Source organism: Ranitomeya imitator, chromosome 7, assembly GCF_032444005.1.
Source record: "Ranitomeya imitator isolate aRanImi1 chromosome 7, aRanImi1.pri, whole genome shotgun sequence".
NCBI classification, from domain to species: domain Eukaryota; kingdom Metazoa; phylum Chordata; class Amphibia; order Anura; family Dendrobatidae; genus Ranitomeya; species Ranitomeya imitator.
Window position 1 is genome coordinate 197330886 of NC_091288.1, and position 25314 is coordinate 197356199.

At 47.2% G+C, this 25314-nt stretch overlaps 1 protein-coding gene across 1 annotated transcript; it reads left to right on the top strand.

Annotated features, from left to right (window-relative positions):
- Nucleotides 1-1431: 1431 nt before the first annotated feature.
- Nucleotides 1432-24175, top strand: EIF3B (eukaryotic translation initiation factor 3 subunit B). The gene is made up of 19 exons (XM_069734334.1): nucleotides 1432-1718; nucleotides 6835-7027; nucleotides 7438-7557; nucleotides 7633-7690; nucleotides 7874-8002; nucleotides 8663-8820; nucleotides 9202-9333; nucleotides 9425-9491; nucleotides 11252-11298; nucleotides 11409-11619; nucleotides 11696-11768; nucleotides 12947-13069; nucleotides 13182-13260; nucleotides 19912-20050; nucleotides 20435-20560; nucleotides 20659-20736; nucleotides 21665-21773; nucleotides 22323-22434; nucleotides 23691-24175. Exons 1-18 carry the CDS (start codon nucleotides 1595-1597, stop codon nucleotides 22418-22420), a joined length of 2064 nt encoding a protein of 687 aa, XP_069590435.1. The 5' UTR covers nucleotides 1432-1594; the 3' UTR covers nucleotides 22421-22434; nucleotides 23691-24175.
- Nucleotides 24176-25314: the final 1139 nt, after the last annotated feature.

Consider the following 25314-nt stretch of genomic DNA (forward strand, 5'->3'; position numbering starts at 1 on the left):
AGTAACCTATAAGGGCAGGCTCCGGCTGGTCCATAGGGGAACAGGGGAATCCCCCACTGGGCCCCTGATCTGGGCCCCCAACCCCACTGTATGGGCCCCCAACCCCACTGTATGGGCAGTACTTGGCATAATTCACCTGATTCACTCTGTACAGGAAAAAGCAACCTCTCATCATTCATTAACTACACTGCCCAGTTTATTATTATATAGAGATAAAGGTAAATTTGTTAATGAGGGTAGTGTAATATTTGTATGCAAGTGAAAAGTGAGACCCCCCAAAGTCAATGTTACTGGTGGGCCCTCGGCATTTGCTGCAGAAGTTTCACCACGATCAGTCATAACCACAAATGCACCAACATATTTCATATTAACCGCACAGCAGGCCTGTGGGCTCCCAAATGCCAGGGCTGAACCTCAGTCTCAGTCCGAGCATGCTCGGGTGCTAGCCGAGTGACTTCGGCGTGCTGGAATACTATGAGACCCCCGTGGCTGCACGTCTCGCGGCTGTTCAACAGCTGAAACATATGCAGGGACTCCCTAACAAACAGACAATCCCTGCACGTGTTATACCTGTCGAACAGCCGCGAGACATGCAGCCATGTTGGCTCGAACATGATTTTCGAGCACGCCGAAGTCACTCAGTTAGCACCCGAGCATGCTCAGATAACGCCTCATCCCAGCACAATTGCTCATCACTAGAAAGGAGTAATAACCAGAAGTGACTGCGTCTATATACACACGGTTAGAAAAGGGGCGTAAAAATGCCCCCAGTATTACGCCGCTGTCGCCTTGACAACCATTTCTACGTCCGATAATCCAGTTTGGCAGAATTATGTCAATTTGTCACTTTTCAGCGCTCGTTTTCCGCCGCCATTGCCGTACGGAGCTATTTTTTTTTGGGCCATTTTGAATGACGCCATCCACTTTGCAATATAATGAACATAATTACTTATTTCCTCTCAGGATAATGGGAGAGCTGGGTAACAGGCACTGAAGAGCTAGAAGCCGACTAGCTTTCCCCCAGAAACAGGACATGACACTTTTCGCTTCATTGCGAGTTGTTTGACATCAGTTTTATTAACCGAGTGATTTTAATAGCATTTTATTAAACTTTAATCAGTCACGAACAAGACGCGACAGCGACGACACCACGGAACCGCCCGCGCACACTGCACTGAGGCGTCAGCAAGAACGCAACCGAACGGCCGCCATCTTGGATGAACCCACTTCTTGCTCGTAGGGGGAGGCATTTCTTACAGTGGCGCTAACAATATTTTTAAATTAAGAGATAAGTGACTGGTTAGAACATTATCAGGAGTTTGAATCATATGACTATTTATTACACCCGTGATATCCATCAGTTTCACAGTTTAGGTGGTGAAGGTGCGCCATGACTAGGGAGGTGTCCTCCCCTCTGCGCCGGGTTGGTTCGCTCCTTTTCCGCCCGGCGCCGGGTCCTGTGCACATGGCCTGGTAGTACCGCGAAGCCAGGAGCTTCTCTTCCAGACGACGGCAAAGCACCGAAGGCGGTCACCGGTCACTTCGTCCAGCACCACGGAGACTCCGAGCAGCAGCAGAGCGGAGAGAGCGGGCAATGCACCGGGCGGATAACGCGCTAGACGGGCCCGAGCCAGACATGGAGGAGGAGGAGGAGGCCACCGAGGAGGAGATGTCGTTCAGTGACCCGGAGGACTTCGTGGACGACATCACGGAGGAGGGTGAGGAGGGCAGTGAGGCTGGGGGGCTCTCTGTGTGCTGGGGGCGCTCCTCTTTGTGCTAGGCCCTCCAGCTACTGGGGAACTACAATTCCCAGCATGCACTTGCAGCCTAGACAGACCAATAGGAATCTGTCTTCTATTGTTTAACCCCTTATGTCTTGCACTTTTATTTATTGCTCCCTCCCCCCCAGGTGTAACACTTTTTTTATTTTATTTATTTTTTTGCCAGACGAGTTGTAGTTGTGAATGGCGCCATTCATTTCACCATATGGAAAATACGGAAAAAAAAATAATAATAAAAATCTGGCATTGTTTTTTTGTTTTTATTTTTTTAGGATTTTTACGGGGGTCGCTGTGATCTGGAAATATGAGTGTCCAGGTCTGTACGATTGCGGTGTGTTTTTTATTTTTTTTCCCCCTCCTGTAAGGCTGTGTGCACACGGAGTTCTGCAGATCCAGCGCAATGGACGGCATTTATAGAAATCTTGCAGTCGCTTTTTTTTTTTTTTATGCAGCGTAAACTGACCTGCGATGCGAGTTTCAAATCCGCAGCGTGTCCATTTCTCTTACAAGTCTGCTGATTTTGACTGTATCAATAAAGTTTTGTCAAGGCCAAATATCAGAAAGTATCAAAAACAAAGCAGCTTTATTTAAAGCAAGGCACCCAAACAGCAATGGCAAAAAACGTGTTTAACCCCTTCCTGCCAACGGAGGACGGGATAGTACGTCCGAGGGCAGAATCCGGCGGTGAGCCCGCATCAAAGCCGGGACATGTCAGCTGTTTTGAACAGCTGGCTTGTGCCCTCAATAGGCGCAGGTGGAATCGCGATCCGCCCGCGCCTATTAACTAGTTTAATGCCGCTGACAAACTGACAGCGGCATTTAACAAGTGCTTCCGGCCATGTGGCTGGAAATGTGCGCACCGGTGACCCCTGTCACGTGATTGTGGGTCATCGGTGCGTCGGCATAACAACTAGAGGTCTCCTGCAGACCTCTATGGTTGTTGATGCCGGATTGCTGTGAGCACCACCCTGTGGTCCGCACTCATAGCAATGCTGTAATTCTACTACATAGGGGCGATCTGAGCAACGCCTCTATGTAGCAGAGGCGATCGAGTTGTGCCAGCTTCTAACCTCTCATGGAGACTATTGAAGCATGGCACAAGTAAAAATGTTTTAAAGAATATAAGTTTAAATCACCCCCCTTTCGCCCAATCTACTATATAATTGTCTAAGGGTCACTTCCGTCTGTCCTTCTTTCTGTCACGGATATTCATTGGTCGAGGCCTCTGTCTGTCATGGAATCCAAGTCGCGCCAGCTGCCTGTCATGGCTGCCACGACCAATCAGCGACGGCCAGAGTCTGGAAGAAAATGGCCGCTCCTTCCTACCCGCAGTCAGTGCCCGGCGCCCGCATACTCCCCTCCGGTCAGCGCTCACACAGGGTTAATGGCAGCGTTGACTGCGGTGTAAGGCTACGTTCACACTAGCGTTGCGCTGCCCTGCGTCGGCGACGCAACGCGCGACGCACGGAAAAACGCGCGCAAAAACGCGCGCGTTTTGCGACGCGTGCGTCGTTTTTTGCCGAAATTGGACGCAAGAAAAATGCAACTTGTAGCGTTTACTTGCGTCCGACGCTAGCGTCTAAAACGACGCACGTGTCGGAAAACGCGTGCAAAAAGACGCACGCGTCCCCTATGTTAAACATAGGGGCGCGTCGCCGCTGCGTCGCCGACGCAACAGCGACGCGACGCTAATGTGAACGTAGCCTTACGCACTCGGTTAACGCTGCTATTGACCCTGTGTGACCAACTTTTTACTATTCATGCTGCCTATGCAGCATGAATAGTAAAAAGATCTAATGTTAAAAATAATTTAAAAAAAATTAAAAATAGTTATATACTCTCCCTCCGGTGGCCTCCCGGATCGAAGCGGTTACCGACGCTCCTCGTGACGCCCCGGTGACCGCTCCATGCATTGCAGTCTCGTGAGACCGTTACGTCATCATCTCGCGAGACCGCAATGCACTCTTCAGACCGTAGCGCGCGAGGAGCATCGGTAACCGCTTCGATCCGGGGGGGCCACCGGAGGGAGAGTATATAACTGTTTTTAATTTTAATTCTTTTTTTTAACAGGGATATGGTGCCCACAGTGCTATAGACTGCGTGGGCTGTGCAGTATACAGCGTGGGCTGTGCAGTATACAGCGTGGGCTGTGCAGTATACAGCGTGGGCTGTGCAGTATACAGCGTGGGCTGTGCAGTATACAGCGTGGGCTGTGCAGTATACAGCGTGGGCTGTGCAGTATACAGCGTGGGCTGTGCAGTATACAGCGTGGGCTGTGCAGTATACAGCGTGGGCTGTGCAGTATACAGCGTGGGCTGTGCAGTATACAGCGTGGGCTGTGCAGTATACAGCGTGGGCTGTGCAGTATACAGCGTGGGCTGTGCAGTATACAGCGTGGGCTGTGCAGTATACAGCGTGGGCTGTGCAGTATACAGCGTGGGCTGTGCAGTATACAGCGTGGGCTGTGCAGTATACAGCGTGGGCTGTGCAGTATACAGCGTGGGCATGCATATTCTAGAATACCCGATGCATTAGAATCGGGCCACCATCTAGTTCAAAATAAAACAAGCAAAAAAAATCAAATAAAAAAAATATAAAAATAATCTTTATTTTTATATAGCGCCAACATATTCCGCAGCGCTTTACAGGTTGCACACATTTATACAGATATTTGGTATTGCCGTGTTCAGAATCGCCCGATCTATCAATAAAAAAAGTGGATTAACCTGATCGCTAAACGGCGTAGCGAGAAAAAAAAATTAGAAACGCCAGAATTACCTTTTTTTTTGGCCGCCGACATTGCATTAAAATGCAATAGCGTGCGATCAAAAGAACACATCTGCACAAAAGTCGTATCATTAAAAACGTCAGCTCGGCGCGCAAAAAATAAGCCCTCACCCAACACTGTGGGATTGCACTTTTTTTGCAATTTCACCGCACTTGGATTTTTTTTCTCTCGTTTTCGACCACACGACATGGTAAAACCAATGGTGTTGTTCAGAAGTACAACTCGTCCCGCCAAAAATAAGCCCTCACATGGCCATATTGACGGAAAACTAAAAAAGTTATGGCTCTGGGAAGGAGGGGAGCGAAAAACGCAACACTGGAAAAAAGCTCAGGTCATTAAGGGGTTAAAAAAAACCTGGAAAATGCTCGTAACCTAATCTACTTAACAGACACAGAAAATCTACAACATCAAGAGTAGGTGCAGACAGTCGGTAAACGAAGCGGGTTGGACGCTGCGTAATTGTGCTGCATCCAACTCGCAGCAGCCAGTGAAAAACTGCAACGTTCGAACGTGGCGTAATAGTGAAGAAAAATCTTGTCCCCATATATATATTTTTCTACATTAATGGAGCCAAGGGAAGGTTTGTTTTGTGAGATGCGTTGGTTCACGGATGGGGAGAAGAGGGTTGATTCTATCTATATACCCTTTTTTTTCTCTCCTTTTTTATTTTTTTTTTTGTCCACATGGGGAGCTTTGAACCTGTGATCACTTGTCGCATATCCTAAGTGACTGCAGACTCGTGAGTTCTCACAGCGCGTGCACTGCACACTTGTCAGGATTCTCCTCTGTCCGTGCTAGGGGCAAAGGTCACGTGACCACAGTTATCGATATGTATACGCTCTGCTGGATGGATACAGCCTCGCTCCATGCGATGTAGTTGGATTGTGGCTGGGAGTATGCATATTGCATGTGTACGGTCATGTGACTGTCATTCCTAGTGCGGACACAGGAGAATCCTGACAGTGTGCAGTGCATGCGGTGCGAGAGTTCACAAATTTGCAGTCACACTGCCAAGCAGATGTGCAAAGATGGATCCTCATGGACCCAATATGAGATTCCCTTTGTTCTTCACTAAATGTTACTGTTGTAGAAGATTATGGAGGGAGCGGAGTGCGTCTACCCCTTGTTTTTGGGGCTCTCTGCATACACACTCCCATTGATCAGAATGTCTGACATGTCAATAGTTTTTCAATACGTGCAGTAGTAGCTGTAGATTGAAACAAAGCCACATGTGTAGATCGGGCGGTTCTTCTGTGGCTTTGCCATATGGTGGATACACCCTGAAGGACAGCCGAGAATACTGATAACCGGCTCTTGCGGAAGTCTAGTAACTACTACAAAGCTAATCATCCACCAGGGCTTGTAACGCGACCCTCTCTCCCTCCAATGTACTGAGGGATGATGGGCTTTGTAGTACCTCAGGACCTGCAGCTGCCGCCGGGGACCACCGGAGAGGGCTGTGTGTTGATGATAACCTTGGTTTGCCAGCGCAGCACATATGTGCGTGTTCCCAGCGGGTGCAGATTACAGCACAGAGGCGGTGTAACATGCCCTCCATATAAATACAGCTCGTTCTATACAGAGACTGTTACGTCTGATGCCGGGAGACATTATAATTCCAGAGTTTGTGTATATGTCAGGCTGTACCGGGTCCCGTCCTGCTGGGCTCCGCCGTCCTCTGCATGACTGACATGTAATGTGATATGTCCTTTATCTGGCTGTTTGCCGGCAGCGTGACTCAGTATTATCAGCTGATGGCACTGGGGGCTGCGTCCCCTCATGACCAGTTAGTCTGATATTGCAATTCTGCTATGTTCATGTGAATGGGCTGCCAGGTTGGCAGTGCTACTGTGCTGGAGAAAGGCCACTGTGCTGGAGAAAGGCCAGAGAGGTCACTGCTGTTTACTTTGCAGTGTGACCACTCCGGAATAACCTTATGATATTTCCTATTAATAATCCATGAAGCTTTGCAACACTGTTTATTTCACTGGCAGTGAGCATTTTCTGTGCCATGCATAAAAGGGGGGGGGGGGTAAATAAATGTAGTTGTTTTTCTATATAACCAAAGAGGCTGTAAGACCCTCGTCTGCATTATGTCAAGGGAGCAGGAATCGCTCGGACAGGCTGCATTTTACCACCTCTGTCAGTGACTAGGCCTGTCCCTTTTTCTTCCGTTGCACATAGAGATGAGGGATGGATCCTTTTAGGTAATCGCTTTCTGACATATGGAAGTAATTTGTTTTTTTTTAATCGTTATTTCCCTAGAATTACTCGATGATATCCTAAAAGATCGCCCTCAGGAAGCAGACGGTATCGACTCCGTGGTCGTAGTGGATAACGTACCACAGGTTGGACCCGACCGCCTGGAGAAACTGAAAAATGTGATCAATAAAATTTTCTCCAAGTTTGGGAAAATTACCAACGAGTATTATCCAGACGTGGATGGGACTACTAAAGGGTGCGTATCGGTGTCCAAAAAAAAAAAAAAAATGGCCATGCTGGAGGAATCCACATAATGGGAGTCTGTTAGAACTAAACAACTGATCAAACCAAGCTCAGACACTCGGTTCACCCTTGATGTGGCTGAACGGTTAAGTGCATCTTCCCACTCGCCTTTTCCTTGATTGACAGCTTTGGCCGTACAAGAGCGCAATAAGTGTGGAGATCAAGAAGATGGAAAGCTGCACTGAGCTGTTAGTGGTGCACCGAGCGCCTATGCTTGGTTTGAACAGTCATTTTGTGCTGTCACTCCTTTTAACGGAGATGTTCTTTGCAGTCCGGTGCCTGAAGATAAGTTGTTGCGCTTGGTTTCCAGACATCAGTAGCTTCCAGAAGTTCATCTTCTCTTTTGTTTTTGCTGCACCCTAGGTACATTTTCCTGGAGTACGCACTACCAGCTCACGCTCAGGACGCCGTGAAGAACGCGGATGGATACAAGCTGGACAAACAGCACACTTTTCGAGTGAACATCTTTACAGATTTTGACAAGTAAGTTCAATCAGATGTGATACGACGCTTTCTTTGCAGTAGGAAGACATAACTAACCTGTTTACGCTTTTACAGATATATGATCATTGGTGATGAATGGGAAGTCCCTGAAAAGCAGCCATTTAAAGACTTTGTAAGTGTATATCATGTTTTCCTGGAGGGACAAGTACATGGCTTTCTTTATGGGTGTAACGCTGCCTGTTATTACGTAAGAGTTTGACGTTGGCAGCGTGAATGATATGGGCTGAGTTTTGTGCGTGTGTCTACGCCACTATAATTGCATGTCTTGCCTAGCTTGTTCTTTTTTCTCTTCTAGGGTAACCTCCGATCTTGGCTTGAAGATGCAGACTGCAGGGATCAGTTCAGTGTTATATTCGAGTCAGGTGATAGGACGACTATCTTCTGGAACGATGTGAAAGAGCCAGTTCCAGTGGAGGAGAGAGCTGTACGTGGTTCAGTGGCATCATGGGGAGCCGTAGTGCTCTGGCAGTGGAGCCGTAGTGCTCTGGCTCGCTCACATCCTTTTAATTCTGCATGTAGCCCCCTGTTTTCTCTGCAGTATATTCAGATTTGTTGCAGACACTTGTGACTTTTTTTATTAATCTGGATGGGATTTGGAAAAAAGTCCATGCTTTTGATACAGAAACAAACTCATTTACATAATTTTCAACCCAAATTTAGTTGCAACAGATACGTTGTTATTGGTCTTATCTACATCCTAATATGTATTAGTAAACCATCTCAACAGACGGACAACTTTTTGAAACCAGACACGGACGGCTCTTGTTAGTTTGAGAGGAGTCTGTCAGCGCAAACTGTTCAAACCAAGCACAGGCACTCTGCACCTTTGGTATAGTCAATATAGTTCAGTGTGTACCTCCCCACCTACTTGTTTTCTTAATTATCTCTGCCATCCTTTTGTTTAACAGCTCTAAGACTGAAAAGGACAGAGATAGATGAAGAACAAGTAGGTGGGAAGGTGCGCTGAACCGTTTGGCCACACTGAGGGTGCACCAAGCACAATATTTAGTCTCCTGTTTGGCTATTTATTCTTTTTAGATAAAAATTAAGGTTGAGATCTTTTGTTTTTTTCTTTTGTTTTTAGCGATGGACTGAAACATATGTGCGTTGGTCTCCAAGAGGCACTTACCTGGCCACTTTCCATCAGAGAGGAATTGCCCTTTGGGGTGGGGAGAAATTCAAGCAGATCCAGAGGTTCAGCCATCAAGGAGTACAGCTCATTGACTTTTCTCCATGTGAAAGGTAGGTATGTTTGGTATTAGTTTAAAGGGGAACCTGTCATTAAACTACGGGCAGCATAAATGGGACATTGGCTTTGCGATTGCAATCAGGTCTGATTTTTCTAAAACATTGCTGTGCGCAAATTAACTTATGCTGCAATTGCGCAGCCAGTGTCTTATCCTTGCATCATCTGACAGGTTCGCTTTATAAAATGGTTCTTTATTGGGGGACACAGGAAACCAAATATTAGATGTTTGGCCTTCAGCCGATCTGTTTGGAAAGGCCATGACATTGCAGTCTCATCGTTGTTTATGTTGCGGCTCCACAAACTATTGAATTGTCCTGTTCATGTTTTTTTATTTATTTTTTTTATAGCTAAAATGTTCCTTTATTTTCTCGTAGGTATCTTGTTACATTTAGCCCTCTTATGGACACTAAGGACGACCCTCAAGCCATTATCATCTGGGACACATTGACTGGACAGAAGAAGAGAGGATTCCACTGTGAGAGCTCAGCGCACTGGCCAATCTTTAAGTATGTGAAGTAATCCTATATGTTTTTTTTTTTTTTTTTATCCTACCATTGACTTGTTGCACGTTCCTGAGCATCTTTCACCTTTCTGCAGGTGGAGTCACGATGGCAAGTTCTTCGCTAGAATGACTCCAGACACGCTCAGTATTTATGAAACTCCTGTAAGTATTTCTGTGATTTTTCATTCATTAATATATTTGTTAGAGCATAGAAGGCGATCTGTAGAGAGTGTTAGGAAAATGCTTCTTCACTTAGGGTCAATTCACACTGTGTTGCAATATACTTTGGGAGGATTTCCCCCGAATATGCCTCTGTGTTGGCATGGGGTTGACTCTTATGTTAAAGAAAGGGGAAATGTATACTTCTTTTGCTGGATGTCTCCATACAGACTGCACTATTCCTAACTTCTATATATGTTTATGATGAAGTGTTGCAAACCCTCATAGGTTAGATATCCTTTGCAAATAAGAAAGATGGATATAAAGAAAAACTACATACAGTGTTTCTTCAAAAACAAGACTGGATCATATATAATTATTGTTTGCTCTGAAAGATGCGCTAGGGCTTATTGTCAGGGGATGGCTTGTATTTCACAAGCAACGATCCCCAAAAGAAATATATTAACAAAATTTAGTTGAAATACAATTTATTGAAAAATGCTAATTTAAAATCTAAATATATTAATTAGCCAGTAGATGGCGCCACATAACAAATAAATAGGGAAAGTATGGAAATATAAATGACTGTAGTAACAGTGGAGTAGTCATCAAATGAGACCTACAAATTCGAGAAATAATTTTACCTAACATGTATATGACAAATAGATGTGGTATCAATTCCTTTTGGAAACTGTAGGTCTTTATTATTTATGTGGGTCCATCTACTTAATATATTTATATTTTAATTTGCATTTTTCCATAAATTGTAATTTAAGCAAAATTTTGTGTTAATCCTATGACTGATTCAGTTGTATATCTTCTTATCTGCTCTGTTGTTCTCGTGGTGCAAAACCACATATACCAGTCTCATAGTGGTGGGTACATACCGTATTTATTATGGATTAAATTACCTACTTAAATCTACAATTATTACGCTCTATGTATTTGGACTGACTGCTAAAATCGATTTACCCCCCCCCCCCCCCCAAAAGACTCGCACTCACTAGACCCCAAACATTTATGGTAGGGTTTTAAAGGGGTTAGTGTCACTGTCGGGTCCCCCTGATAGCAGGTGGCTCCCCCTAGTGACCGGATGCACAAACAACGCGCGTTAGCAGAGCGGAGTCATACTGGTATCCGATCTGTGTATGGGAGCTGTAGTGCAATCAGCTGGAACGGTGAGGGACCTGACAGTGACGCAGATCTCTGTGCGAGAGTCCATCCACCATGGGCACTTGTCAACTCTAAATTGTTTGGGGTCTGGTGAGTGCGATTCTTTAGGGGCTGTCTGTTTTCTCTGAAGGATCCTCCTGCATGCTTTAACTTTTTTTTTTTAGCTACTTGGACATATTCTTATTGAATCACAACTACGGCTTATTTTTGGAGTAGGGCTTATATTTTAAACATACTTCAAAAAGCCTAAAGGATAATGCTAGGTCTTCACTCAATCCCCTGTTTCTACAGAGATATAGTCTCTATTTCCTGCAATGATTGGCTGCAGCGGTACATCACGTGACCTCTGTAGGAAGTAAGCAGTGACTTGCGCGGAGCAGCAGGAGGGGTTTGATAGTACAGCAGCTTTGGATATTACTGAATTAATGGAGGATAATAGCTGATCTCCTGTATCCGGCAGCAGCCGTTCTGATACCGTCGGTGCTGCCAATGCCGATCTTTGGGGTGGTGGATCTGCACCAGTAAGATAATGATGACCAATTCAATGGGTCTTTTATGCTTTGACATCTTTTTTTCTTTCTTCCTTTTAGTCCATGGGCCTTTTGGATAAGAAGAGTCTGAAGATTACAGGGATAAAGTGAGTGAAAAGCTGTTACTTCGGTCAGCTTTGTGGGGTTTACAGAATGTATCGGCCTGAAAAAAAGGCGTTATGTGTACATGCCCTTACAGTTCCTTTTCTCTGTTCAGAGACTTCTCATGGTCCCCGGGCGGTAACATCATAGCATTCTGGGTCCCTGAAGATAAAGACATCCCAGCCAGAGTGACGCTAATGCAGCTGCCATCCAGACAGGAGATCCGAGTCAGAAACTTGTTCAATGTGGTCGACTGCAAGTTGCATTGGCAGAAGAATGGCGACTATCTGTGTGTGAAGGTGGACCGGACTCCTAAGGGCACGCAGGTAGGCTCCTGTCTGGGCGTGCGCTGCTAACGAGTAGTTTTGTGACACTGCTTAGTAGTCTTTATCTCGCACATAGGGTGTTGTGACCAATTTTGAGATCTTCAGAATGAGAGAGAAGCAAGTTCCAGTCGACGTAGTTGAAATGAAAGGTAAGCCATCCCCTTGGAAATAAGTTCTTGTGCTGCCTAATGGTGTCACGAGAGTTTTTATTGCTTGTATTGGCTCAGACCAGAGTCTTTAAAGGGCTATTCCCATCGTAGACATTTGTCATGTCTTGGCCACTTGAATGATGAAAAGCAGAGGTGTCAAACTGCATTCCTCGAGGGCCGCAAACAGGTCATGTTTTCAGGATTTCCTTGTGTTGCACAAGTGATAATTTAATCACCTGCACAGAATGATTCCATCACCTGTGCAATACTAAGGAAATCCTGAAAACATGACCTGTTTGCAGCCCTCGAGGAATGCAGTTTGACACCTCTGATGAAAAGGCTTCTAATATGTTGCTTCCTCCAGCTCCATTCACTTGCGTGGGAGTTGTTAAGTGTCGGGGCACAGAGGTCAAAACAGTGCCAGTTTTGGGCTTAATTAGGAAAATTATAAACGTGCATAGCAGGACTTTTTTGCAATGGTAATATATGGGTGATTTATTCCACTATATGCCCGTACAGTGGTATACAGTGCAGCCATCCACCGAAGGAATAAGATATACCTCCGACGTAGGCGATGAACAGAGCCCAATTTTGGACATCTGCAAAGTAATACTGAAAAGCTGCAAAGACAGCGTCCACGGGGTATTCTCATATTTATAGCATTTCCCATTGAACCGCATGTAGAAATGGCATGTTGCTCCTTCTTTACATAGATGACCGTGGCAGGCAGGACCCCTTTTGCCATTTTTAGATTCAGGTCCCCTTGGTGCGGCCCTCAGGTATCGCTTGTGTGGATGTGCAATACGTGATCGAGATGAACACTCCTTTATACCTGGATGGATTTGTAGCTTTTTTAGTAGTTGTCCAAAGCTGGCGATAGTAGAGCCCCCATAAACATTAGTTAGCTGTTGGCCAAATGACTGATCGGTGGCCCGCTGTCGATGGCTCTTGGAAATCAGCAATGCCGAATCTCTCTCACCGTCATATGGGGAGATTCGGGAGGTCCCAATACACATTAGACCGACGGCCTGTATTTGCAGGTTCGGCCGAGTTTGGTCTGTTAATAGTCACTGTGAGTTTTCCCAATATGAGGGCAGTGCTGTAAATAAGCATTATGGCTTTGTGCAGCAGTAGCTGTGATCTCGTGCATATAAATGTACACATCTTCTATTCTGCAGATGGAATCATCGCCTTTGCTTGGGAGCCCAATGGGAGCAAGTTTGCTGTGCTTCATGGAGAAGTTCCTCGGATATCGGTCTCATTCTACCATGTCAAGAACAATGGAAAAATTGAATTGATAAGTGAGTTCACATCATTACTTGCAGTGTTTATTGATAAAATAAAACACATTTTTTTATCTGATTTTTATCACCTGTACTACATTCTTATTTATTCTTCATTTTTTCTTTTCAGAGATGTATGACAAGCAGCAAGCTAATACGATCTTCTGGAGTCCACAGGGTCAGTTCTTGGTCCTTGCAGGTTTACGAAGGTGAGAATGTGTGTAATTCATTGCTGTGTGTTCTGATTTTTTTTGTTTAAAGGTTTCTTTAACTGGTCTCGGTCTCTTGAAAAAACTTAGGCTGTCATATTAGCACATGTCATGAGTAAATTGTATAATCTGCCCAAGCTGATAATAAAAGCACTAGTTTATTCCCTTGATGGTGACCATCTCTGAATTCATCATCTTTGCAAGATCCATATTTTTTGTGTAGTGTGTGTGTGTGTGTGTGTGTGTAACATTTTGGAGAAAACTGTAAAACTTTTCGTCTGAAGGACAGATCACCTTTCTTTATCGCCTCTCATTGGGGGACACAGGAACCATGGGTGTATGCTGCTGCCACTAGGAGGCTGACACTATGCAAATAAAAAAATTAGCTCCTCCTCTGCAGTGTACACCCCACCGACTGGCATTAAACTCTTCAGTTTAGCTTAGTGTCAGTAGGAGGTGGACACGGGTCTTTCATTAGACCCTTATCTACCTCAATGTGCGTCGTTTCTTTTCAGGTTTTCCGGAGGGATACAGGGTGAGCAGTCACGCCTGTAGTCCCACAATACGGACTATGAGTACGGCGTGTACTGCCACCCCGTATCCTCATAGATCCCTCTCCAGGACCAAGATCCTAGCACAGAAGCGTGCTCAGAAGTCCGGTCCTGGCTCCGTCCCCCACCCACTCGCCTACCAGAGCCTGTCGGTCGGAGGAGACGAGGACGTCCATCACAGCTCCGTGGACGTCTCATTCCCCTCAGGTTAGTAACGGCGTGGGATGTTTAGGTGAGTATTTCCCCTGGCGGGCTCTCCATTCCCCCGGGATCCTTTCTCCAGATGTCCCCCGGTCCTCCCTCATGGCGTTTGTTTTGGGGGGGATCCCAGGGACTGCCACGGGGGCTGTGGCTCATTTTCCTCCGGGGCTCTCCTTCATTGGCGGCCGCACAGCCACGGTGTCTCCCTTGTGGAGTCTCGGCCTGGCGGGCTGCCGCGCCGCTCCCCCTTGCGGTCTCGCTTCTCGGCGGCCGCGGTGTGTCCTGTGTCTGCACGGCGTCCTTGGCAGGGTGCCGTGCCGCTTGCTTTCTGCGGCGCTCCGACGCCGCCACTCTCCAGCGGCGCTCCGGCGCCGCTATTCTCAGGCGGCGCTCCGGCGCCGCGATCCTCTGGCGACGCTCCGGCGCCGCGATTCTCCGGCGCCGGCCTCTAGTTTGGGTCCCGGCTTCTGCCGGGGCCTGCCTCTGGCGCCGCGGCCCCGCCGGTTCCGTTCGGGCAGCCTTGGCGGACTGCCGCTCTTCTCGGACTCTGCGGCGCGCTGCTCCGGCGCCGCGGTTCCCTTCTCCGGCGGCGCCGGTCTCTAATTTAGGTCCCGGCTTACGCCGGGGCCTACTTCCGGTTTCTCGGCTCCTCACTTCCGGTTCTGCGGGCAGGCTTCTTTCCCGCCCGACATACTGCGCCCTGCCCACCGGCGCCTCTGCGTCTGGCTCCACCCCCTTCCTCGTGGGTCCCTCGGCCGGTGTGCACCGCTTCTCACAGCAGCAGCACTCGCATCTTCTGTGGCTCAGCATCGCAGAATCAGCACCTCAGGGAAGTTCTCCGCCGAGGACAAGTGGGACATCTTCCAGGACCGGGTCCGTGAGTAGCTGCACTGCAGACTGACACCCCCCTCTGCCCACTGTCCCCTAACCCACTGGCATCTTCAGGGTCCCTAAAAATGTCTACCTCTAAAGGGGGCCGCTCTCGTCCCCCTACCTCTTCATCTTCTGCCTTAGTCACGTACTTTGCATGTTCGTCCTGTAACAGCAAACTTCCCTCAGGTCAGTCCTCCCCGCTGTGTCAGTCCTGCAGCAACCCGATTGTTCCCACCGCCCAGGATCCCCCGGCTGTTGCGCCCGAGAGTGATCCCCCCATCCCAGGCTGGGCCGCTTCTCTGTCAGAATCGGTGGCCAATTTAACACGGGTGTCTCAAACCCTGGTGTCCGCGCTGGATCGGTTACCCCTGCAGACCCCTGCAGTGGCCAGCGGGTCGCAGGAACCGCCGCCTGAGCCCTCCTTGATTAGCCACAAAAGGTCCAGACAGCAACGTCGGTCTGAGTCCTCTTCGCGTTCCATCTCGCCGCACGGCCCTCCCCCGCGGTTGGTGTCGCACCGTTCCTCCTCCCCTGAGTCAGGCGAGGCTTTATCTGATGCGCCCTCAGAGGAGATGTCGGAGTTGGATCCTAGCCAAATCGCCACCATGAGTGAGTCGGTCCAGAACCTCATTCGGGCTATAAACCAAACCTGCGGCATTAAGGATCCCTCTACGGAACCCGCAGATCAGGCGGTTTCGTTTAGACGGGCCAAACCACCTTCAAGATTTTTTGCCCCTCATCCTGAATTCGAGGAAATCCTGACTAGAGAGAGAGAGAATCCGACCAGACGTTTTCAGAGGGGAAAACGCCTGGGGGTGTTATATCCTTTTTCACCAGATCTTACCGCCAATTGGACGGTCTCTCCCTCGGTGGATCCACCTGTGTCCAGGCTGTCCACCAACACGGTGCTCCCACTGTCCGGCGGAGCGTCTCTGAAGGACTCTAACGACAGAGTTATAGAATCCTTCGCAAAATCTGCCTTCGAAGCGGCTTCAGCAGCGCTATGCCCGGCCTTTGCTTCCACTTGGGCCTCAAAATCCATCTCAAAATGGGCCAAGGATCTGCGGCGAGGTATCCTGGACGGGGCTCCTTCCGCGCAATTAGCGGAACTTGCCAACCAGATTTCCCACGCTGGTGAATACCTGGTTTCCGCCTCCCTGGATGTCGCGTCTTGTGCGGCTCAGGCTTCCAGCAATGCCGTTGCCATCCGCCGGACCGTTTGGCTCAAGGCCTGGCAGGCGGACTTGTCCTCCAAAAAGTCCCTCACTAGTCTGCCCTTCCAGGGCTCTCGTCTCTTTGGTTCCCAGCTGGACCAGATCATTAAGGACGCCACTGGGGGCACAAGTTCCCTTCTCCCCCAGGCTAAACCTCGTCGCCCTCCTCCTAGACGGCAGTTTCGCTCGTTCCGGCCTTTTCGTCGCTTCGCTGCGTCAAACTCCTTTTCCCAGCAGCAACAGAGGCCACAGGCACGTCAAGAGAAGAAGGCGGTGTCCTTCAGGCCCACTCCGTCCTGGCGTCCTCGCTATTCCCAGGGTAGATCGTCCAGGCCCAGGACTGGAAGATCCACTTCCGCATGACTCTCGGCAAGACTCCAGCCCAACTCCCAGGTTGGGGGGCCGTCTTCTCCGTTTCAGGGACGTCTGGATTTCCGCAGTAGAGGATGCATGGGTCAGGGAAGTTGTGTCTTCGGGATACAAAATAGAGTTCGCCTCCCGACCCAGAGATCATTTCTTCCAATCTCGTCCTCCAAAAGATCCCGCTTTGGTTCCGGGCTTCTTCGCAGCCATCGCTTCTCTGCTCAAATCCGGGGTAATCGTTCCCGTCCCAGAAAAGGAACGGTACACGGGTTTCTACTCGAACCTCTTTGTGGTACCGAAAAAAGACGGCAAGGTTCGTCCCATTCTGGACCTAAAATTGTTGAACAGGAGGGTTCGCCTGAGACACTTCAGGATGGAATCCCTTCGTTCAGTAATTGCTTCCATGGAGGCTCAGGAATTTCTATGCTCTATAGATATCCAGGACGCCTACCTACATGTTCCAATATTTCCCGGACATCACCGTTTCCTGCGCTTCGCAGTGCAACAAGATCATTTTCAGTTCGTCGCCCTGCCGTTCGGTCTCGCAACCGCGCCAAGGGTGTTCACGAAAATCATGGCGGCGCTGATGGCCATTTTGAGAGTCAGAGGCTTGGTTCTGTTTCCATACCTCGACGACATCCTCATCAAGGCTCCGTCCTTTGCTCAGGCCCACGAAAGCTTGTCCATTGTTCTCGACACCTTATCCCGTTTCGGATGGCTGGTCAACCGGAAGAAGTCCTGCCTTATTCCTTCTCAGCGCATCATCTTTCTGGGCATGCTCTTCGACACTCGTCAGTCCAGAGTCTTCCTTCCCAAGGACAAGAGATCCACCCTTTGTCGGGACATTCTCTTGCTCCAGGGTCCTCGGCCTCCCTCCCTCCGATCGGCCATGAAGGTTCTGGGGAGGATGGTAGCTACCTTGGAAGCGATTCCCTTCGCCCAATTCCATTCTCGACCCCTTCAGCAAGCCATTCTGTCTCAGTGGGACAGGTCGGTCTTCTCCCTGGATCGGCCGATCAGACTCTCCTTTCGGGTCAAGCGGTCTCTCAACTGGTGGCTGACGTCTCCTCTCATCTCCCAGGGCAGGTCCTTCCTTCCGGTTCACTGGCAGGTGGTGACAACGGATGCCAGCCTGATCGGCTGGGGTGCGGTTTTTCGCCACCTGACGGTTCAGGGCCGTTGGTCGCTACAGGAGTCCGCGCTGCCGATCAACGTCCTCGAAATTCGGGCCATCTTTCTGTCCCTCCGCCATTGGGAAAGGATTCTCAGGGGCCTTCCAGTCCGGATCCAGACGGACAATGCCACGGCTGTGGCATATGTCAACCATCAGGGGGGGACTCGGAGCTCCTTGGCCCTTGCCGAGGTGTCCAAGATCCTCCTTTGGGCAGAGGCAACGGTTCCGGTGATATCCGCGGTGCATATCCCCGGCGTAGAAAACTGGGCCGCCGACTTCCTCAGCCGCGAGGGTCTCGCGGCGGGGGAATGGTCCCTGCATCCGGAGGTCTTCCATCAGATTTGTCTTCGATGGGGAACTCCGGATGTGGATCTCACGGCGTCTCGGATCAACAGGAAGGTTCCACAATTCGTCTCCAGGTCACGCGATCCTCTCGCAGTGGGCGTCGATGCTCTGGCCATTCCTTGGTCACAGTTCGAGATGCCCTATCTGTTCCCACCCCTTCCATTACTTCCCAAACTGTTGAAGAAGATCAAAGCGGAAGGGGTGCCGGTCATCCTGATCGCCCCGGATTGGCCCAGGAGAGCTTGGTTCGCGGAGCTCGTCAACCTTCTCGCGGACGCTCCCTGGCGCCTTCCAGACAGGCCCGATCTGCTGTCCCAGGGTCCTATCTGCCACCCGAATTCTCGGTCGCTCAGTTTAACGGCGTGGCTGTTGAGACCGCGGTTCTAAGAGCGTCCGGCCTTTCGGACCGGGTCATTCACACCATGATTCAGGCTCGGAAGCCTTCGTCTTCCAGGATCTACTACCGCACCTGGAAGGCCTACTTCCGTTGGTGCGAGTCCAACCGCGTGCCGCCTATGGTTTTTTCCCTGCCTTCTCTTTTGGCCTTCCTTCAGGCAGGACTGGATTCGGGCCTGGCTCTTAGTTCCCTGAAGGGTCAGGTCTCTGCGCTTTCCATCCTCTTTCAGAAGACCTTGGCCTCTCGGCCACAGGTTAAGACCTTCTTTCAGGGGGTAGCCCACGCCGTCCCGCCGTACAGGGCCCCTGTGGAGGCATGGGACCTAAACCTGGTACTGGACGTTCTGAAGGTTTCTCCCTTTGAACCTCTTAGGGAGATTCCTCTATCAGTTTTATCTTGGAAGGTGGCCTTTCTTGTGGCCATCACGTCCATTCGCCGCGTTTCCGAGCTGGCGGCACTGTCTTGCCGCCCTCCGTTTTTGGTCATTCACCAGGACAAGGTGGTCTTCCGACCTCCACCTTCTTTTCTTCCTAAGGTGGTTTCCACCTTCCACCTCAACGAGGACATCGTTCTACCTTCCTTTTGTCCAGCTCCGACTCATCCTCTGGAGCGATCGTTGAACAAGCTGGACCTAGTCAGGGCAGTGAGGATTTATCTGGATAGAACATCCTCTTTCCGGAAGACGGATTCATTTTTCGTCATTCCTGATGGCACGCGCAGAGGCCAGCCGGCTTCTAAAGCGACTATTGCTCGCTGGATCAGAACGGCAATTTTGGAGGCTTACCGGGTCAAGAACAGAGTGCCCCCTCCTGGGATTAAGGCTCACTCTACCCGGGCAGTCGGCGCCTCCTGGGCGGTGCACCACAGGGCTTCCGCCCTACAGCTTTGCAAAGCGGCAACTTGGTCTTCCATCCACACGTTCGCCAAATTTTACAAGGTCCATACCTACGCATCGGCGGACGCCAGCCTAGGCAGAAGGATCCTGCAGACGGCAGTGGTGAGTCCTCTGACCTGATGGAAGTCTGTTTTCCCGCCCTTGGGACTGCTTTGGGACGTCCCATGGTTCCTGTGTCCCCCAATGAGAGGCGATAAAGAAAACAGGATTTTTGGTTGCTTACCGTAAAATCTGTTTCTTGGAGCCTCCATTGGGGGACACAGCACCCTCCCAATGTTTTTGTTATATGTTCTCTGACTGTTCTCACGTTTACAGTTCTCAAGTTTGTGGTTATGGTTTTTCAACCTTGTTCTTTCTCCTACTGCTTTCTCACTAACTGAAGAGTTTAATGCCAGTCGGTGGGGTGTACACTGCAGAGGAGGAGCTAATTTTTTTATTTGCATAGTGTCAGCCTCCTAGTGGCAGCAGCATACACCCATGGTTCCTGTGTCCCCCAATGGAGGCTCCAAGAAACAGATTTTACGGTAAGCAACCAAAAATCCTGTTTTCTCCCTCTTTTGACACAAAATGGAGTAGTGTGAATGAGGTTTTGCACGGTTCCCGACTGCGGTTTTTTCTCATTGACTTTGTGCTTGCAGCATGAACGGAGCCCTTGCCTTTGTGGACACTTCAGATTGCACCATAATGAACATTGCCGAGCATTATACAGCGTCCGACGTGGAATGGGATCCGACGGGCCGTTACGTCGTCACTTCAGTGTCCTGGTGGAGCCACAAAGTAAGAGGCTTACCACGTCTTATTCTCCTTTGTGCAGTGCACGTGCTAGGCTTTGTGCCCTGACGGTGTTAAAAACTATTAAATCCCATAAAGGAATATTCCTGAGTCATTTATTGTATATGGTACAAATGTCAGATAGACACAAGCAGACACGTCTTTGCCTCTGCAGTATTACAGGGGGTCTTGGAGTAGTCAGATCCAGTCATTTTCAGAGCAGCGCTTGCAAGCTCTGTAGAAAAACGCATTGCTAGTCCCACAAGTTTAATTGATGATGAAATCTAATTTTTTATTCCCGGATGAAAACTTTTTTTTTTTTTCTTCTTTTGTTTCTCAATGTTTTAGATATTTTCATATTATATATTTGTTTTTTATTATTATTCCTAGGTGGACAATGCATACTGGCTGTGGACTTTCCAAGGCCGACTTCTCCAAAAGAACAACAAGGACAGGTTTTGCCAGCTGTTGTGGAGGCCAAGACCGCCAACGTTGCTAAGTCAAGATGAGATAAAGGTCCGCGGAGAATGTATTTTCGTTATTTGTTTGGGGTTTTTTTTTGTCTTTTTAGGAGGAACAGCTGTAAAACCCTTTGTTTTGTTTCTTCATTATAGCAAATCAGGAAAGATCTGAAGAAGTACTCCAAAATATTTGAGCAGAAAGATCGTTTAAGCCAATCCAAGGCTTCAAAGGTAAAAATGTACACGATCAGTGGTGTTTGTTATAATGCAAATATTTAATAATTTTATACATATTTATATATTGGTATTTATTATATACATATTTATATCATATTATTATATAAATATAGATTAGTATTTTTATTTTACATATTAGATTATTCTCATTTGTGTATTTGTTTGTCATGACTTTTCCTCATTTTTTTTTTTTATGTTGTTTTTAGCCTTCCAAAAATTGTCTGGCATATGTGTCGTAATTTAAAGCATTGTATATCACTGTATAGGTAAATGTCATGGATTATGAGTTCCATTGTAAATTAATCGCTGCTGGACCACCAATAAGTTTTATCCGTCCCGGCGGTCCGGCTCTTACTAAAATGAGACCCAGACGACTCTTCTATGCAACCAGGAAGCTACATTTCCCCTGTAACTTGAGCTAATCTACCAACCCCAGTTACAAGGGAAATAAGATGAAAATAATATTTAAATATTGAAATTTGTGTAAGACTCTGTGAATAAAGCCTTTTCTGAGTAAAGCCAGTTTCACAGTCTGGGTGGTCCATAATTTCTAGACCGGCCGAGGGTCTCCTGACCCAAACTCGCCTACAAGAAAGCTATATATGAAGCTGTGGCTTTGGGTCATCAGCTTCTAACTTTTTCCAACTCTCACGACACTTTTTGACAAAGTGGGGGCAGAGTGTAGTAGAAGGGTCTCGGGCTTCCCAGTTTCTGACGCATTTACTAAAAGTTTATCTCTGAAAATGACACAGACTGTATTGTGTCTTTGCCAGCTCATGGCTTCAATAGTTTTGGTTCTCTAGAGCAAATATTCACCTGATTTATTGAAAGGGAACACGCTTCTCAATACATATACCATTTTGATTTATTTATTTGTTGCCAAGATGTCTTAAATGTGTGGGTTTTTTTTTCATATTTAAAGGAACTGGTTGAGCGCAGAAGAACCATGATGGAAGAATACAAAAAATACAGAGAGATGGCGCAGAAACTGTATTTGGAGCAGAAAAATGCTCGCTTGGAGCTTAGAGGTGGTAAGTCACATAACCTGCGGCATTAAAGGGGTTGTCCAGTTTTGCATAACCTTATTAGTAGCTAGTAGCATGAAGCACTCTGATCATCTATAGAGTTGAGCAAATTTTTCAAACTTCTTTTCCGATTACGATCGCCGGCGAATATATTTGCCGAACGTCATTGGAATCGATTGGAGTATAAATGACCAAATATGTTCGGAATTGACCGTCAAACATGAATTCTCCAGGAATAGGGTACCAATATGGCAAATTCAGATTTAACGACCGAGTCGAACATATTCCCTCCACTCTAACTCTAATCATCTTATTTTGAAGGGTCTCTTCTGGTAAGAAGGGGTTGGTTAATAGTTATGACCCCCTTTAGACAGATCAGCCCGGATACTGAGCCTCCTGTACAGGAGCCACATGTAGTTCTAGGCCTGTTACATGGGACTTCCCAGATGTTAGTTTTATAGGACCTTAACAGTGACGAGAAACATAACAGATGTATTTCCATTTAGTGTTCATTCCTTAAATTTCAGCTTATTTTTTGGCTTATTTTTGTACCAGGAGTTGATACAGATGAACTCGACAGCAACGTGGAGGACTGGGAAGAGGAGACAATTGAATTCTTTGTCACTGAAGAAATTATCCCACTGGAGGAGTAGTCCGCTAGCATTGTGTGAGTTGGATTTTGGTTAAAAATATGGTCAGTCTGAGTCTGATTCCTTGCACTTCCACAGATCAGATGAATAAAGACCGCTTCTCTTCTGTAATGGCTCTGTTCCTTGCTTACTTTGTACATCGGGCAACGCTCGTATTCGAATGAATGGGACTGATGGGGGAGCCGTGTTCGATTCTTGGTTCACCAAAGTACATTTTTTCGATTTCTTTAGGGTCCAGTCCTTCTCCTTTGGTAAATATGCATGCAAGACTGCACTCTGACTTGGGATGCATCAGTCTTTGGGATGCTAACCGGTCTCTTTTGTGATGATGGCTTTTAAATACTTGTCAAAACAAGATCGAAATTTATGATATTTTTTTTTGTAAATCCGAATTTTCCAAGTTCCATGAAGTCTTAGTAAAAAATATAAACTCCATACCCAGTTTGCTGCATTTTGGAGAAAGACTACACAGTGTGGGTCTATTTATCAATATGCTGTAGTATTAGTATTGTGAGTTATTTTCCCCCCCAAAGTATGTGAAAAATATTACAAAAGCTTGTATTGAATTCCTCTTTAGTCAGTATAGTCCGACTGTTAGAAATGAAGCTTCGCCTAAAGGCTCCTCCGTACGACCGTTTAAGGGGCATAGTTTATGGCAACAAATCTTTGTCGACCTGGGATCTCGTGGCTCAAGCTAAATGCATCTTCTATGCCTGTGATGCCATTAGTATGGCTCACGAGACCTGTGGTCTGGTGTATTGGGCTTCCGAAATTAAGGCCACAAAGCGATTGTATGAATTAGCCATCTTAATGGGAATGTGGATGTTACCTGTGTTCTTGGTTTGGTTTAGGCTAAGTTCACATTAATACTGCACTTTCTGCAGAGCACTACATCAAGGAATCTGCAAGAAACCGTGTACAGCAGAGCCAGCCCCCTGAATGAAGCCCATAATTATAGAGGACACTGGTATCTGCCCAGGCTGTATTAATCTTTTATGGACTTGGCAAACCATAAATACAGTCCCGACGTAGGCCAGACAATGTCCACAGGTTCTGCCTGCTTCCTGTTGTAATGTAAACTTACTGGGATTCAGACAGAAGACCTGACATAATGTGAACTTGGCTTTACATCAATCTAGGAATTCCTACTTTTTAGAGAATGTTTGGGATGGCAAAAGTTGACCACCGTTTCGTAATTGCAAAGGTAAATCTTCACTGTGAAATGTGTCGGGGTTCAGTCCGCTGACCGAGGTTTTCTTCTTTCTTTGTACAGCGTTATCCTATCCAGCATCAACAATTCTCCTCTACCAAAATCCGAAACTCCAAAAGTTCTGTCTTAATCCTCCTCCTGCGACCGTGAATGGACATTACATCATTCTTGTCTGAAGTTGTGCCTTTAGCCTTCACCGGAGGATCTTTTAAAGAGCGCTACTTTTTAATCTCTTAATTTCCCGTACCACCAATTCCATCCTTATCCAAGCAAAGGGAACTCCTGCTCCGCTGCTTGTACGACAAGAGCCTCTCTGCCTCGCCATGACTTTGCCTCCTCAATGCACGTGGGTTCAGCTCGCAAAGGGCCTTTTCTACTTCCATACTGAATGGACAGTCAGCAGTTCCTACTGGCGGATGATTAGTAAAGATACTCTTGTACTCGGTCCAGGTTTTAGTGTGCTGAACCAGCACTACAGTGGACTGTATCCTCCTCCATTCAGATTGCAACGCTGTGGGATTAAAGATGGAATTTAACCTTAATACAAATTGTCTCTGGTTTTATTTTTGGTTTAGTCTGTACAGCGGTTTCATATTTGACAATTTCAAGCTCACAATTCTGGTATATAGACCGTCACAGTACCCCATTTTCAAATGTGCACATTGTAGATTAAGCAGAAGGCAACAAAACGTTAAGGGTACAAATGTATTAAACCTAGGATTCTTCAAAGTACCCCGCTCTTACTTTACACACGCGCAAGCATCATCAGGTTGTCACCTTTAATGGCTTCCGATGCACAGGTAGGCCTCGTCAAGAACTCATTTTTGGAATGACCGGTCTTCAGAAAGGGTTTGCCACCATTAAGTGTGTTTTGCAAAGACAGTGTTGGTACACTGCTCCATACAGTGCTCAGCCCAATTCTGCAATGTCCTAAGACAGAATATGGCAAGAACGGCTCAACTGAGTAAATGGAAACCTCAGTTCATCATCAAATTAAAACCTGACGGTCAGTAATTTCAGAATCTTGAAGGTATCTTCAAGTGCAGTCATAAAAACCATCAGTCCCTACAATGAAACTGGATCACATGAGGATGGCCGCAGAAACGGAAGATCAAGAGTGACCCCTGCTGCAGAGGATAAGTTCATCAGTTACCTCAGAAACAGCAAATTGAGTGATATGAGGTGTAACATTCTGGTTTGTTTCACATGTGTTCCCTTGTGTTTTTGCTGCCTTTAGTCTGAATCTACGGTGTTTGGACTGGAGATACATACTGTGTGTGTGTGCATGCAGGTGCTTCTCGCAAAATTAGAATATCATGAAAAGTTAATTTATTTCAGTTCTTCAATACAATTGGATATAAAAAAAACAATGGAAAGAGAATCTGCGCGGTCTCCCCTAAGTGCAGCAGCTATATTCCAATGTATGTTAAACAAGTGCTATTTTGCACTCACCTTTTTGATGTCTATAAACTTGTCTATAATTCCACTGGGTGGATTAGTTGTTGTTCCCCCTGTTCACGATTTGCAGCACAATAGGAATAATAACATTTTATTTATATAGCGCCAACATATTCCGCAGCGCTTTACAAATTATAGGGGGGATTTGTATAGACAATACAGCATAACAATCACTGTTCAAAACATACCAAGAGGAGTGAGGGCCCTGCTGCTCGCAATCTTACAGACT